The 13,198-nt window shown below is 36.9% G+C and overlaps 1 protein-coding gene and 1 long non-coding RNA gene across 9 annotated transcripts in view; both read left to right on the forward strand.

Annotated features, from left to right (window-relative positions):
* Positions 1-3,653, forward strand: part of LOC136257652 (uncharacterized) — a 7,824-nt gene extending 4,171 nt beyond the window's left edge. Inside the window, exons 3-13 of one of the 8 annotated variants that reach the window (XM_066050901.1) lie at positions 31-51; positions 105-167; positions 214-358; positions 405-530; positions 584-622; positions 688-722; positions 772-813; positions 867-923; positions 3,283-3,327; positions 3,382-3,441; positions 3,497-3,653. In XM_066050901.1, the coding sequence (XP_065906973.1) occupies positions 31-51; positions 105-167; positions 214-358; positions 405-471 (296 nt within the window). In that variant the 3' untranslated portion in view covers positions 472-530; positions 584-622; positions 688-722; ... (3 more) ...; positions 3,382-3,441; positions 3,497-3,653. Of the gene's footprint in view, positions 1-30; positions 168-213; positions 359-404; positions 531-583; positions 623-687; positions 723-771; positions 814-866; positions 924-3,282; positions 3,328-3,381; positions 3,442-3,496 lie in introns of all 8 variants that reach the window. The other 7 variants (XM_066050902.1, XR_010702096.1, XM_066050903.1 and 4 more) reach the window with 7 other exon arrangements.
* Positions 3,654-8,110: 4,457 nt separating this feature from the next.
* Positions 8,111-10,729, forward strand: LOC136257424 (uncharacterized). The gene is made up of 3 exons (XR_010701989.1): positions 8,111-8,207; positions 9,015-9,071; positions 10,355-10,729. It is a non-coding gene; the product is annotated as an uncharacterized lncRNA (long non-coding RNA).
* The last annotated feature ends 2,469 nt before the right edge of the window (positions 10,730-13,198 follow it).

Below are 13,198 nucleotides of genomic sequence, written 5' to 3' on the forward strand. Positions count from 1 at the left end.
TATGTTGCTTGCTTATATACAACTGTACAGGAGAAGAGAAAAGGTCATCAGGTCAGATGAAGAGCGAAATTTATGGGAGCAAATTGATCCACTGTACATGACAGAGGAGAGCAGTGACGAAGAGAGTGGATCAATGAAGCTTCACCATCTTGAATGGCAATCCGATGGTAATGTATGTGGTTAAATTGCTGTATTATACAATGGTTTTGGCAGAGTTAGAAGAACTGAAGCAAGTTTTAGACGACTGCATCAATGAAAAGGAAGTGTGTGCTGGTCACTTCTCTGCCAAGCCTAGGATAGAAGGCGTTCCAACTTCACTGCCCATTCCAAGGAATGCAGTTCAATGGGCAGTGAAAAGGTGATCATGAGATTGAAGTTTTTATTATTAAAGTTGTTGTTTGCAGTACTTTACGTCAAGAGTCAGACAGAACAGAACATGCTGTGGTAGCTGTATATTTTGGTTCAATTTGATAATAATACAGTCACCCAACACCAACTTCTAATGGAAATAGAGGCAATCATTCCACCATGTAAGCTAAATTAGGGTAACCGTGTATTTTAGTTCAATTTGATATTAATACAGTCAGCCAACACCAACACCTAGAAGCAATCATTCCACCATGTAAGCTAAATTAGGATATACCGTACTTGTGTTATGTTTCTTACAAATCCACTGACACTGATCAGCGTCCTAGTGCAATCCGTCAGCCACCTTTACAAAGGTAGTTTTGTTTCTTTAGAATAATTACGTTTATTTGTCAATATTTGTAGCTCATCATCGGCATCTGTGCAAATACTTTTACAGCAACAATCGTAAGTATACAAACAAACACTCTACATTGTATTATGAAGTTTGTTTTGCATAGGCTACATACTAGCAGAAACCCTAGGCATAGCAGTGTTACACCTAGGTGACCCAGCAGGTACAGTATGTGACTATATATTTACTAAACATTATTTCAAAGTCTGGTCTTTTAATACTTGGTCCAGGGGGGGAAGCATACGACATGGTATGGTGTCCTCAAAAGACCGGTATGTATGTAATGAGAATCAAGGGCTGTGTGTGTGTGTGTGTGTGTGTGTGTGTGTGTGTGTGTGTGTGTGTGTGTGTGTGTGTGTGTGTGTGTGTGTGTGTGTGTGTGTGTGTGTGTGTGTGTGTGTGTGTGTGTGTGTGTGTTCAGTGTTGTTGTGTCTGATTACTCTGTGTGTGCATACGTGCATGTGTGTTTAGTGTGTAGTGTACATGTACCGTGTGCATAAGGGATATCATTTTTTACGGTTGGTTGGCTAGCTGTCTACGAATTTTTTCATCCTCAAAAATTAACAATTGTTTTAGGATCGACAGTTAACCTCAGTGAAGTACGAGTGATTCTCAAAAATAAACCTGCAAAGTATCCTGAAAAGTTATTTTGCAGAAAATTATGTCCCTTGGAAAATTTGTACATACGTATACAACAATTTGTACAGGGGTGTACATGTACAAAAATTCGTGCATGTGTGTCATTTTGGTAGTATTTTGAGTAAGAATTTGATTACTGTATGAATGAGCTATATTCACAATTACATCACAATTGACAAAATGGTGGTGTGATCGGCGATACTTTGTAGCGTGTTCATCAAAATAGACTTTGTTTACAATAGTGATGCACCGATATGAGATTTTTCTGATTATCCAATTAGCTGATATTATAATTCACATGGTGACCGATACCAATAACCGATCCAATGTTTATAATTCCCAAGATTTCACACGAATTTGATGAAATTGTCATTTTAAAAACACTATTTTGATCTACTTTTTATGAAAGCAATATCATCTGGGTCAGCAAAAACATATTGGCAAAATAATTACTGATACCAATATTGAAAATATTGCCGATTAAGCCAATTTTTGATTATCCACCGATTATCGGTGCATCGCTAGTTTACAACTTTCTGGACATGAAGCCATGGGATAATGAAGGTAAAAGACTAGTTAGCATGAATTTGCGGTGTGAAATAATCCAACCAGACAACTAATTTGTCTTTTAGGTAAGTGTGTATGTCTCACCTGGCCCCATGCTGAACTGCATAAACGTTATCAACTTATCAGAGCAAAACGCCATCTCTCCCAATGGCTTACTGTACAAACTACCACACTCTGTCGACCATTTTTCTATTTTGATGTAGTTGCGGATAAGGTTCATTGGGGAACTTATAGCTGGTGTTAACTGGGAAGCAGCCCACCCAGCTATTTCATCAATGTCCAACTGACCTTGCCTACTTAGGTGTTGACATCTGATTTTGCTTTTGCCACCTCATTCTATACAGCATGTCAGCTTGTTTCCTTTGTTACTTATGTCTGACTGAAGAGCACCTATAATTTTTTTTGCTGTACAGTCAATTGTTTGTGTTCCTGATGCCTACCACTTAAGCTTCACAACTAATTTATTCACATTGATCATTTGTGTGTGTGAGTGTGCATGCATGCATATGGTTGAGGCCAGATGGATTATGCTGTGATAATTGTGAGTTTACTGAAACAGAGCCCCAACTTCTCTTTATAAGGCAGCAACCACTCTGTGAGAGTTGAAAATATGTGTATAGCAATTTGTAAGTGTTAGACAGGTGACCGCTTAACACAGCCCACAATGCATTGGAAATACCTTGTGATAGTGGCCATTGCAATATACAAAGTTGACCTCTTGATTCAGTACTGTTAACACGGTTCCACTGTAGGAAGCATTATTTTCACCTGTGATTGTATTCTATTGGGTAGTCTCAATGGCCAGATGCTACTCTGTGCGCAGGATAATGCCCTGTGCAGAATAGTGTCTGGCCAGCAAGACTCCGTAGGGATCATACGTAGCTATGCACTGATTTAAAACTCTGTATGTGAATATTACAAAACAAAAGCCCAAAGTACAATGTATGTAATATTTATGTATTGGCGATTAAGTCCAAGTAGAGCTGTGCGGCACCTGTTTTTTAGAAATGGACATCAAATATAACACTCCTTACTTTATGACCTGGAATCAATTAAAAATCTAGAGACAGAAGGACGTGATGTACTCAGTCGAACTGCAAACTGACTGAACAGCTAGAGCATGCAATCTTGTACGCAAAATTGTATACAGCAGAGTAACTGTATAACAGAAATTCATATTTCACTAAATAGAAATTTGCCAACTAAGTTTAACTCTGCTAAAGTTTCTCACTCTCTATATGATAGTTAAATTATTGTGTGCTAGTTATGCCTTAAGTAGTTCATTAGACTGTTACCTTTTGTTTTCTGTTCTTTAGTGATTTGCCTACAAGATCAAATGACGATAGGGAGACACTGCAACGGTAAGTATTGTGTTTGTTGTAATAAACTGCTGTTCAAGCTTTTTCACATTGTAGTGAATTGTTGTTGCATGAGTCCCGCAGCAGGAGAGACCCAGCTACTAATAGGAATCACAGGTATTTCGCTGTTCTACTGTAGTATTTACACATTATATGTACTCTTATTTTTTAGTCAGATCAGCTCATCTCAGCTTTTGCAAGGGATTGATAATGATGACTATGATAGTGATTATTAATCGACCATATCAGCTACTGCTAACAGTGTGATTTTCATTAAATACAATTTAAATGAATTACGATCAGTATTTTAAAATTAAAATTTAACTGAATTACGATCGCTATTTTGAAATACGGAAGAGCATATTGCTAGATACGGAGGCTTAGTGGGGCCGGATACTATCGATCAATTGACGAGAAAACTGAGTAATGTGTCCGGTGAAACTGAGGATGAACTTCAAGAAGGCGGGAAAAGACTGCCGGCAAAACTGCTGGTCAGTGTAACTTCTGTCCCACTACGGGAGATAAACGGTGATAGTTTTCCGACGAAACTGATAGCAGTCAGACTCAGGATCAGCGAGGTGAGCGGTTGATACACTGTCGACAAAACCGTCCGTGTTTTTGATTCGCTTTCGCTGTGAGAGGTTGAAGGAATAACTTTAAGCCAGCCACTACTGGTGCCAGAAGAGTGAGAAAGGGCAGTCAATCGAGCACGGTCCCGAATACTGCTAGAAGTAAAATGCCAATTGAACTGATGCTGATCTAAAAAGGCTTGCAGATCATGAAATTTTGAAATTACTGAATTTTATGGAGAAATTTAATTGAAATTTGTCTTGAAAGATGAAATATGGGCAGTTATATTTCTGAAAGATGAAATATGGGCAGTCATCTTTGAAATTTCGTAGATGATTTTGGCTCATTACCTACCCCTCGGGTCAAAATTTACGACATGACTAGCTATATCCCAAATGGAAGGAATCTGGTTTCTACCGAACCCACCATTTAAAACTAGACCATTGGTAGGCTCCATCCCTTGAGTTATAAGTTAATTCACAAGGGATCGATTTTTTCATTGCCAACTCTATTAGCTACTGTACAAACTCAAAATTGAGTATAATTGTACAAAAAAAAAAAGGGAAAAGTAGTTAAGTAATTAAGATATCCAATTTACTTTTAAAAGTTTCAAGGCTAGTTGATGTTACTGCATTAGTTGTCAAGCTGTTCCAGAGTCTAATAGCATGAGGATAAAATGAATATTTATAAGAGTCAACATTGGTTTGCAACTGTGTGAATCGGAGTGGATGACCCCTGGTAGCTAATACTGTTAGTTAGCTGTAAGCATCCTTCATGTCAATTAAATTGTTAACTATTTTATACATTGTGATGGGACTAGGCACCGGCCGATTATGCCGGCATAATTTAAAGCATAATAGGTGACCAAAAGCATCAAGCATAATGCCAGCATAATGAGTAGGGACGATGTTTGAAAAATGTACAATACGTACGCCTGAAAGAAAGCAAGTATTCACTGCCAATAGTATTATAAGTGCGTTTCATGTTTAAAAACACGTAATATAACTTATTAAACCGTTTCTTTGTTGGTTATTCATACTTTGCAGAAATAAGATCGAGATACTCTAATACAGCAGTCAGGAAAGGCTGATACACTCTAATAAAACAGTCAGTTCTAGAGCATAATCTTGATTTTGAAAGCATAATTTTGAGCACACTAGGCCTAATTTTTGAGCAATGCTCAAAAGCACAATAGGTAAAATTTTGGGTATAATAGGCCGGAGCCTAGATGGGATGGAAGCTGTTTCATCTATCTTGTAAAGGCTCCCACTGCAGATGTTGCAGCATATCTGTCACACTGGCATTCCAGTCATACTATCAGTCACAAAACATGCTGCCCTTCTCTGTACCATCTCAATTTAGATATGTTGTGTTGATGGTATGGTGACCATACACTGCAGGTGTAGTCCAATATGGGGCAAACATAAGTAGTATAGGAGGAGTTTTTAACATGACTAGGGCATTTACATAAGTTATGTTGTAGAAACCCTAGCTCTTACAGAGTTAGTCTTAGCTATTATCATATTAACGTGTTGCAGTCCAGTTTAAATGCTTGTCAATAATCACACCCAGATATTTTGCATGATTAACTAAGGGTATTTGGCAATTTCTCAAATAGTAATCAGATGAAATGTAGTTGACTTTGTTCGTAATTCTTAGAAATTCAGATTTGTTTGGGTTAAATGATATTTGCCAGTCTATAGACCACTTCATTATTGTATTCAAATCATTCTGAAGAGCAACAATGTCCTGTTCATTAAAATATTATGATAGATTGAGGTGTCATCAGCATATAGTTGAACTTTAGATATAAGGTTTTGAGTAATGATTCAGTGTTTATTCTAGGGCTGCTAGGAGGGAACTTCCCCCCCTGAAAATCTCAGATTCATCTCTAAAATTGTGAGTGACTTGATCAATGTACTAAGTTTAAGTTTGTTTTTAAATTGGCACACAAACCAACAAATACCTTCATGCAGGTTTCAATCTCAGAGTGTTTTATATACAAAATTTTCCCATGAATGCAGATTTAAAATTACTGCATTAAATGCTCTTGGGTTTAGTATCAGATGACGTAATCCTTAGGTGCTCACATTTAACAGCATTTGCCACCACTACATGACCTAGTTTATTTATGTCCTTTTGTAACACCTACTGGTCTGTAGAACCATGAATGCCTCTACAGACTCTACTATACTAAAACATGATCTGCATTATAACTTGAGTATAGAGTCAATGTTAGAAGGTAGGTCATTGATGAGTAAATTGATCACATCATGCATTAGCAGTTATAATTATAAAATAGCTTCCAAATGCCATTTCAAAGCATGTATTTTCAAAATTTTCCTTGATGGAGCATGCCCTCATCCTGACATGCAGCTTAATATCACATGAAAGAGATGATCTCTGACTTAAATATCACATCAAATCAATAAAAAGTATAGTGTGCATGACTATGACCTCCATTGCAACCCATGAATGGCCTGACCTCTAAAAATATCTCTGGAGTAAGTCAGCTTTTTGTGCTGAGTGAAATTAAACTAGTCTTAATAATTGAAGCATGGTATACTGTATAGCATTAACTAAGCTGGAGCATTACTTATGACATGTAGAAAAATGCTCAGAATCTTCTGAAACAGTTTCTTCCACCCAAAAGGTCAACCTGCAAATGCCAAACTTGAAAGTGTTTGTGAATCAGTTGAGTCAGACCCTCCCAATTAGGTCAATGTATAAACTCTGCCTTGGATTTATCCTGGCTATGCCACTGCCCTCATCTTACACACATGTACTCACACTTTGTTAAAATCATGTGTTTGTGTCCTGGCACACGCTGCAACTATTAAGCATTTCAACTATTAATTATCCTTCGAAAAGAACAAATAAGCGAATGAATGATGAAAGCAAACAGCATGGTGCAGTGGACAGAACGTAATCGGAACAACAGATTCATGATTACCTTGGCTGTCTGAAATTTCTGGAGCCATACACCTAGCACTACTGGGTCTTACAGCAGGCAGGCTGGCAGATGAAATATATAGTAATAGGTGAATTTCGAATTTTTATAATAACTCACTGTACATTGAAACATTTGCCTTTTTGCTTTGTTTACCCAAGGTACAGCATCATTATAACAGTACTAATGCATTCCAGGCAGCTTTTTGTGGGTGAAACTTATTGCAAGGCCATTTTTAAGGTGTGAAAATCCACAAAACCATATGATTTCTTACCAACCTCTACTATACAGTACTATCGTACTGTATGACATGTTACAATAAAGTAAACAAACAATTCAAGTGCAAGGAAAATTAGGAATTTTTAGGGATCATATAAAAAAGGCAGTGAAAGAAGGGAGGTCACCTACACCTGAAGATAATAGTTCTATTTTGACCGAAGTAGGGATTAAATGTCCATTAGCATATCTTCAGGGGAGGTGTTTCAAGTTGAAGAGATGTGCTTTTCCTGTAATCTACCAAGCTTGCTGCAGTAATTTTTGGTTGTTATATAAAAGCCTGAAGAACCTGATGGGAAGGTAGTTCACAAAGTTTGTAGAGAGTTGCTACATCTGTATTTCAAACCGGCAACAAGAAGCTACGTACCTCAGTGCAAGCCTGAAGTTTAAAACAGGCTTTATTTCTCATATGATGGCTATTAAATGGATTTGCTTCTACAGACATACAATAGCTAGATAGATAGGTATACACACATGCTTTTTTTTACAAAAACAATTTTAGTAAACCCGTAGCTGGTTGTGGGCATGCGCCTGGTTTTGAAAGAAACTTTTTGGCAAAATGTTACAAGTGTGTCATTTTACGCTGGACAGTGTAATCTGCCCTAGTGTGGTCTTTATGAAAACCTAAAAGTTCTGCAGAAGATTTGAGTACTAGTTTTATTTATGGTGGCAAGTTTTTCACCATGTGTGTATCCCAAAATCCTGTCAGCATGAAGTGAGAGGGCAAAGTTTGCAATATTGGAAAGTCTCACTATCACGGTATAGTATGACACTTTATGCTATAATAGTTTCTACAGATTCAATGGTTTTGTTTTTCCTGCAGACTCTCAGCAGACTGCTATATGTACATTTTCTTAGTCATTGTTTTTGATATCAGAGAGTCCTATTTTGTCCTGGACCCCTCTGTATAACAATCGCTACATTGATATCAGTATTAACTTACAGATCACATGATCTGATGATCCATTGATATCCTATGGTGTTGTCATTGTACAGGAGTATATACACAGAGCTGGACGTATTTCTAGTGCTGGGGAGAGGGGAATGCTTTGCCACTGTTTACGCCAGAAGAACTGGTGTATTTGAAGTAAGCAGAGGTAGCTTATTTGTAGAAATCCTAATTAGTTTGATGTCTCAATGCACACATGCACACACTCATTAAATTGCATTTGATTTGGCTCTGTGCATATAAAACAACTGATATATATACCTACATCAATGTGTTCCAAAGTCTGTCCATGTGTGATCAAGACACTTTATGATTAGGTCACCTGTTGATACTTGTTATCTACAAATCTCATATGGCACAAAATGTATGACTTTTATAATACAACCACCTGCTTAATTAGACCAGAAAATGTGACTAACTTTAAGAAGCTTTAACTCTGCTATATTGTATGAGCAAATTCTACAGTTTCAGAAAGTCAATAATGAGTTGTTGGTACTGTTTTATAGACATAGTCATGATCATTGTCCAGTCACAGTCACTTATACAGTGGAACCTCTCTGTTAAATACCCTTTGGTACCCAAAATGTTTGACCTATTTTTGCTGTAATATAGAGGTTTACCTCTACCTTTCAGAGGTAAAATTTTATTGATTTAGGCCTGTTGAGGCCAAAATATTTGTCCTTAAAATTTAATTATTACGGATGTTTATTCTATTGTGTCCTTAATTTGGAGAATTTGTTAAAAGAAATATCATATAGAGTGAACCCTCTGTTATCCAAACCCCAACAGTCTCGGGTAATGGTAAAAGTATTCAGATAAGTGAATTGTTTGGATAACTGAAGCCCATACATTTTATATACAAAGCTCTGTATAGACAGTCATTACAAAATTTGGCAACTGATGAGCTAATATGTATTTACACTACATTTTTTATTGTACACACAGGTTCCTCTCGATGAATATGACTTCTCCACTAAAACGCTGTTCGATATTCAGTCAGAAGTGAGGTTATTACTGTGTCTAAATAGAGTTAATGGTGTTTTACTTATACCTCATTCTGTTCTGATATCTCCAACTGTTTAGCACCATGACTGAAGTAAGGATGCAATTTCCACAAGTATATCTTCAGGTGTAGGCAACCTCCCTTGTTCCACGACTTTTCTATTATTTCTAATCAAACTTAAAATTGCTTGCACTAGCTTATTTGTTGTAATATGATGAATATGCACGTACAGCATTGAAAGAAAGAATAGCACCAGACTTATTATTTTTCATGTTTCAACAATCAATTATCAAGAGGCCATTACCCTTCTTTTTTTAGCTATGTTCATGATGTTAGAAATGTAGAACAGTACCTCGCAATTAATCCAGTTAATACAAAAGATACAAATGATTTCCAATACTAATGTAGAGAAGCTATTGTGCACTAACACCTTGAGATGTCAGCAAATAGAAAGGAGGACAAAGGTAAATCAATGGTGGGTGCATTTCTTTCGCTGTGGTATGCCAAAAGGCACCTCTGTTTAGCTGAAGTGATATTGAACAGCAAAAAATTCAAACCTGTAACCCCAATTGTTATCAAGTTACGCTTCAATGAAGTCAGTTAGGCAGTAGACAATTCCCCTGAATAAAACTTAAAATTTCATAGCAATCATTTAACCTATTATTGGAAGCGCTTCAGGTTGTACAGAAAGCACTTTTGGGTTAGGTTATACCTAATAAGGCACCATGAAGGTACTGTATAAAATACTTTGGCGATAAAAAGGTTTGGCGAAAACCTGCTTTAAGCAGAAAAAATTTGGCGAGTGGGGACTCCACCTTAAGTCCTCTTAATTTAGGTGTTACTCCATGCATTATCTGATCAAACATCTAGGATAGATTGTTGAAGGCTGGGCACGTAAGTGTGCTATCCGGCATGCTATCTATACAAACGTAGCACGTGCAAGTATCATTTGATGCTTATGAATGTCGAGTGCAATAATTATAAGTTCAGTGAATTCAAGCACCAGCAGTGCAGGCTATCTGGCATGTCAAAGCATTTGGTTGAATCCCTGATGAACTGCCCTTTTTTCTTATCCGTTGTTAGTGGTTTGAAATATTGCAGGATTGATTTCAACAATGCAACATGATCCTACTCTTGTGATTGCTAATGGTCCCAAATATAGTTACTACCATATGGTATGATACTCCTGTGCATACATATTTTCCATGCAGCCACTTAAAAATATTTTCTTAACTAGTTGTCCACCATAGTTCTACAGTAATCATGTGTACCTCCTCACCAGATGATCACATGATGAAAAACTATGTCATGTGATACTGACAAGACCACATGACAACAAAATGGCTGACCACACCATCAACAATGCTACTATCTTGGCATGTTCCATTTATTAGTTTGTATCAGAAGTATTATCTCCCTGAGGACCAAACCTATTAATACAAGAAGTAGTCAGAATGTTGACATTAAAACTGCACCAGCAACAGCAGCAGCAGAAAAAAATTCCAGGGTACTTGTGACTACTCAATCCTCTGGTAACATGTGATCATCAGCTGGTAACTCTTCAGTGTTTTATAAAATAATTATTGTAGTGTATAAAGCAAACTTTAAATTCATGTATATATATTAATAACTTGTTATAGAGTAACAGAAGACTAGAACTTTGTCTGTACTATACACTAACACATTCCTCCATATGTCAATTAATTTGTAATAATAACATTATTGACATTAATATCACTGCAGTAATTTCTTTGCTACCATCTTTGATATCACACAAGGTTTTAACATCAGTATGGATGCCTACTTCCTACCCAGTGGGTGTTTCTGATAGTAAATATATGTAGATACAGGTCTTCTAACCTGATTATATCAACACTCCTTGAACTACATTGGAACTTCTTAAAAACTTCACAGATTGGTCAGAGTAGACTGTCAATAGGTGACTGTTCTATTAGAGTAGTTGTGGACACTAGGTGACTGTTTATTAGGAGTAGTTTGTGAATACTTACAAATAAATAAGTGGCTGCTCAATTAAAGTACTAAACACAAATACTGCATAGGTGTAACAACCTGGGGTGGGGGGAGGGGGGAAAGGAGGACTGGAACCCTCTTGCGATTTTTGATAATAAGATCGAGACACTGTAATAGAGCAGTCAGTTACTCTAATAAAGCAGTCACAGTATTCAGAGAAGCAGTGTAGCAAACTATGAAGTTGTAAATAAGGATTTTTATGTGCTTTATCAGTGATACAATATTTGGTGGAGGGTAGCCATTTTTAGCAAGTATTGCCCCTCCCCTTTCCTTTTTGCTCAACACTATGCCCACCAAACCAAGAGTCTAGAGCCCCCTATCTAAAAATATCTTGCTACGCCTATGAATAGGTCACTGCCATTGGACACTTACAACTAAACAAGGAAGTTGCAGATCCCAGCTGTTGTGGGTCTTTTCTTTTAACGCATTCCTAGACTACATGTTTGTGTAGGGTTAAATCACCACTAGCTGGTTGTGTTTTCTGAGCACTTGAGAATTAAAAAACTCAGACAGCATTTTCAGTTGGATAGCATGTATGATGATGATAATAGATGACCCTGAAATATTGAAGTGATTATTCTTATGAGATCATGAAGTACACCTAAGCTATATTTGGGACCTACTCGACATAATAAAGAGGTGACAACTAAGTTTGATTGTCTACATAAACAGTCACACTACAATGATATGTGCTACATCAATACCACTGAGCAATGTTTAGTGTAAGTGTATAATGATGATGGAATACTGAATGTTTCTCTTCTACATATAGCTACTTTCCAACAATCTGCAGTTTCCAAATCATACTATACAGTATGAATGTGTGGTAGAGTCATTTGTGTATATAAAACTGTAAGTGTTATCCCACTAGGGATCATGTGAGATGGTAAAGCCTTTTAATACAGGGAGTAAGAACTTGACATTAAAACCAACTCTGTATGTAGACCAGACCAGGGGCAGATTTGGGGGGACACACTGGCACACTATGTGGAAAGCCAGTAACATTTGGTGAACTCAAAATTCAACTTTACATAACTAAATAACTGTATGGACAGGACCTTAGTTAAAACATCAACTCCTACGTGATCACTGAAAAGCACCAGCCTGGGGCACTCAATGACTCAAAACTTTGACAGCTATGTTTCTCGAGGTTTACTGAATAGAAGGCTGAAAACACATAGTGAGCTAAGACTTCACATTTGAATGAAGAGTTGCTGATGTGCAAAAATTTCATTATTGATCGTTTGAACAACTCACTTTTATTTCTGACATAGCAAATGAGACGTTTCACTTGGAGTAGAAGTAGCTATACATGAGCGGAGCTATAATGTTTCCTATAGTGCATAGCTATATACACTGTTGTGCTCAGTTGTTTTTAAGCTAGCCTTCAACAATTTTTCTAGTGCAACATAATTAGTATACCATAAGAATACTGGTTAAGGTTGGTTAATACATTAAAATCAATATTAATTGGCTAAATTGAGCAAACAATTACTGTGTGTACCATCACATTATACGTTACTGTATATTTAATATAGTCCTGAAGTCCTGATCATCCGCCCACCCGCATCTTTTTTTGGGCTAGGGAGTGACCAGAAACTAAGGTATGACTTGGAGTGGCCAAATCTTTTATGTGTATCAAAAGCAGGCTTATTTCAGGAACTATGCATCACTACCAACACAAATGATGTCTATGTAACTATACCTATTGTTCAACTGTGTTCCTGGAGAGTATAGCTTCCTTTCCTCAAGAGTTCTTCAAGAAAAGGGTTTGATTGTGGGTTGCATCTTTAGTTACAAAAGTTTAATTGTGGGTTTATCAGATAATTAGCATTGTTTTCCACTATAGCTATAAGAGGTGATTAGTGTGATTTTGATATTTTAATATATATGATTCAAAATGTATTAGTTGGTTTAATTGGTTAGAGTTATCAGCTTCAGTATAATACGTAGCTACCAACTCAGCCATTTAGCAAACTAGTCATTTGATATTTTTGCAAGTAATTTATAAGGCAACCGTAGCACTTTTGCCTATGAATGTAAAATCTGTATCAGTTACCTTCTGATTTAATCCCATCCTGTGGGGTATGGTACT

This window comes from Dysidea avara, chromosome 6, assembly GCF_963678975.1.
Source record: "Dysidea avara chromosome 6, odDysAvar1.4, whole genome shotgun sequence".
In the NCBI taxonomy this organism is placed as follows: Eukaryota; Metazoa; Porifera; class Demospongiae; order Dictyoceratida; family Dysideidae; genus Dysidea; species Dysidea avara.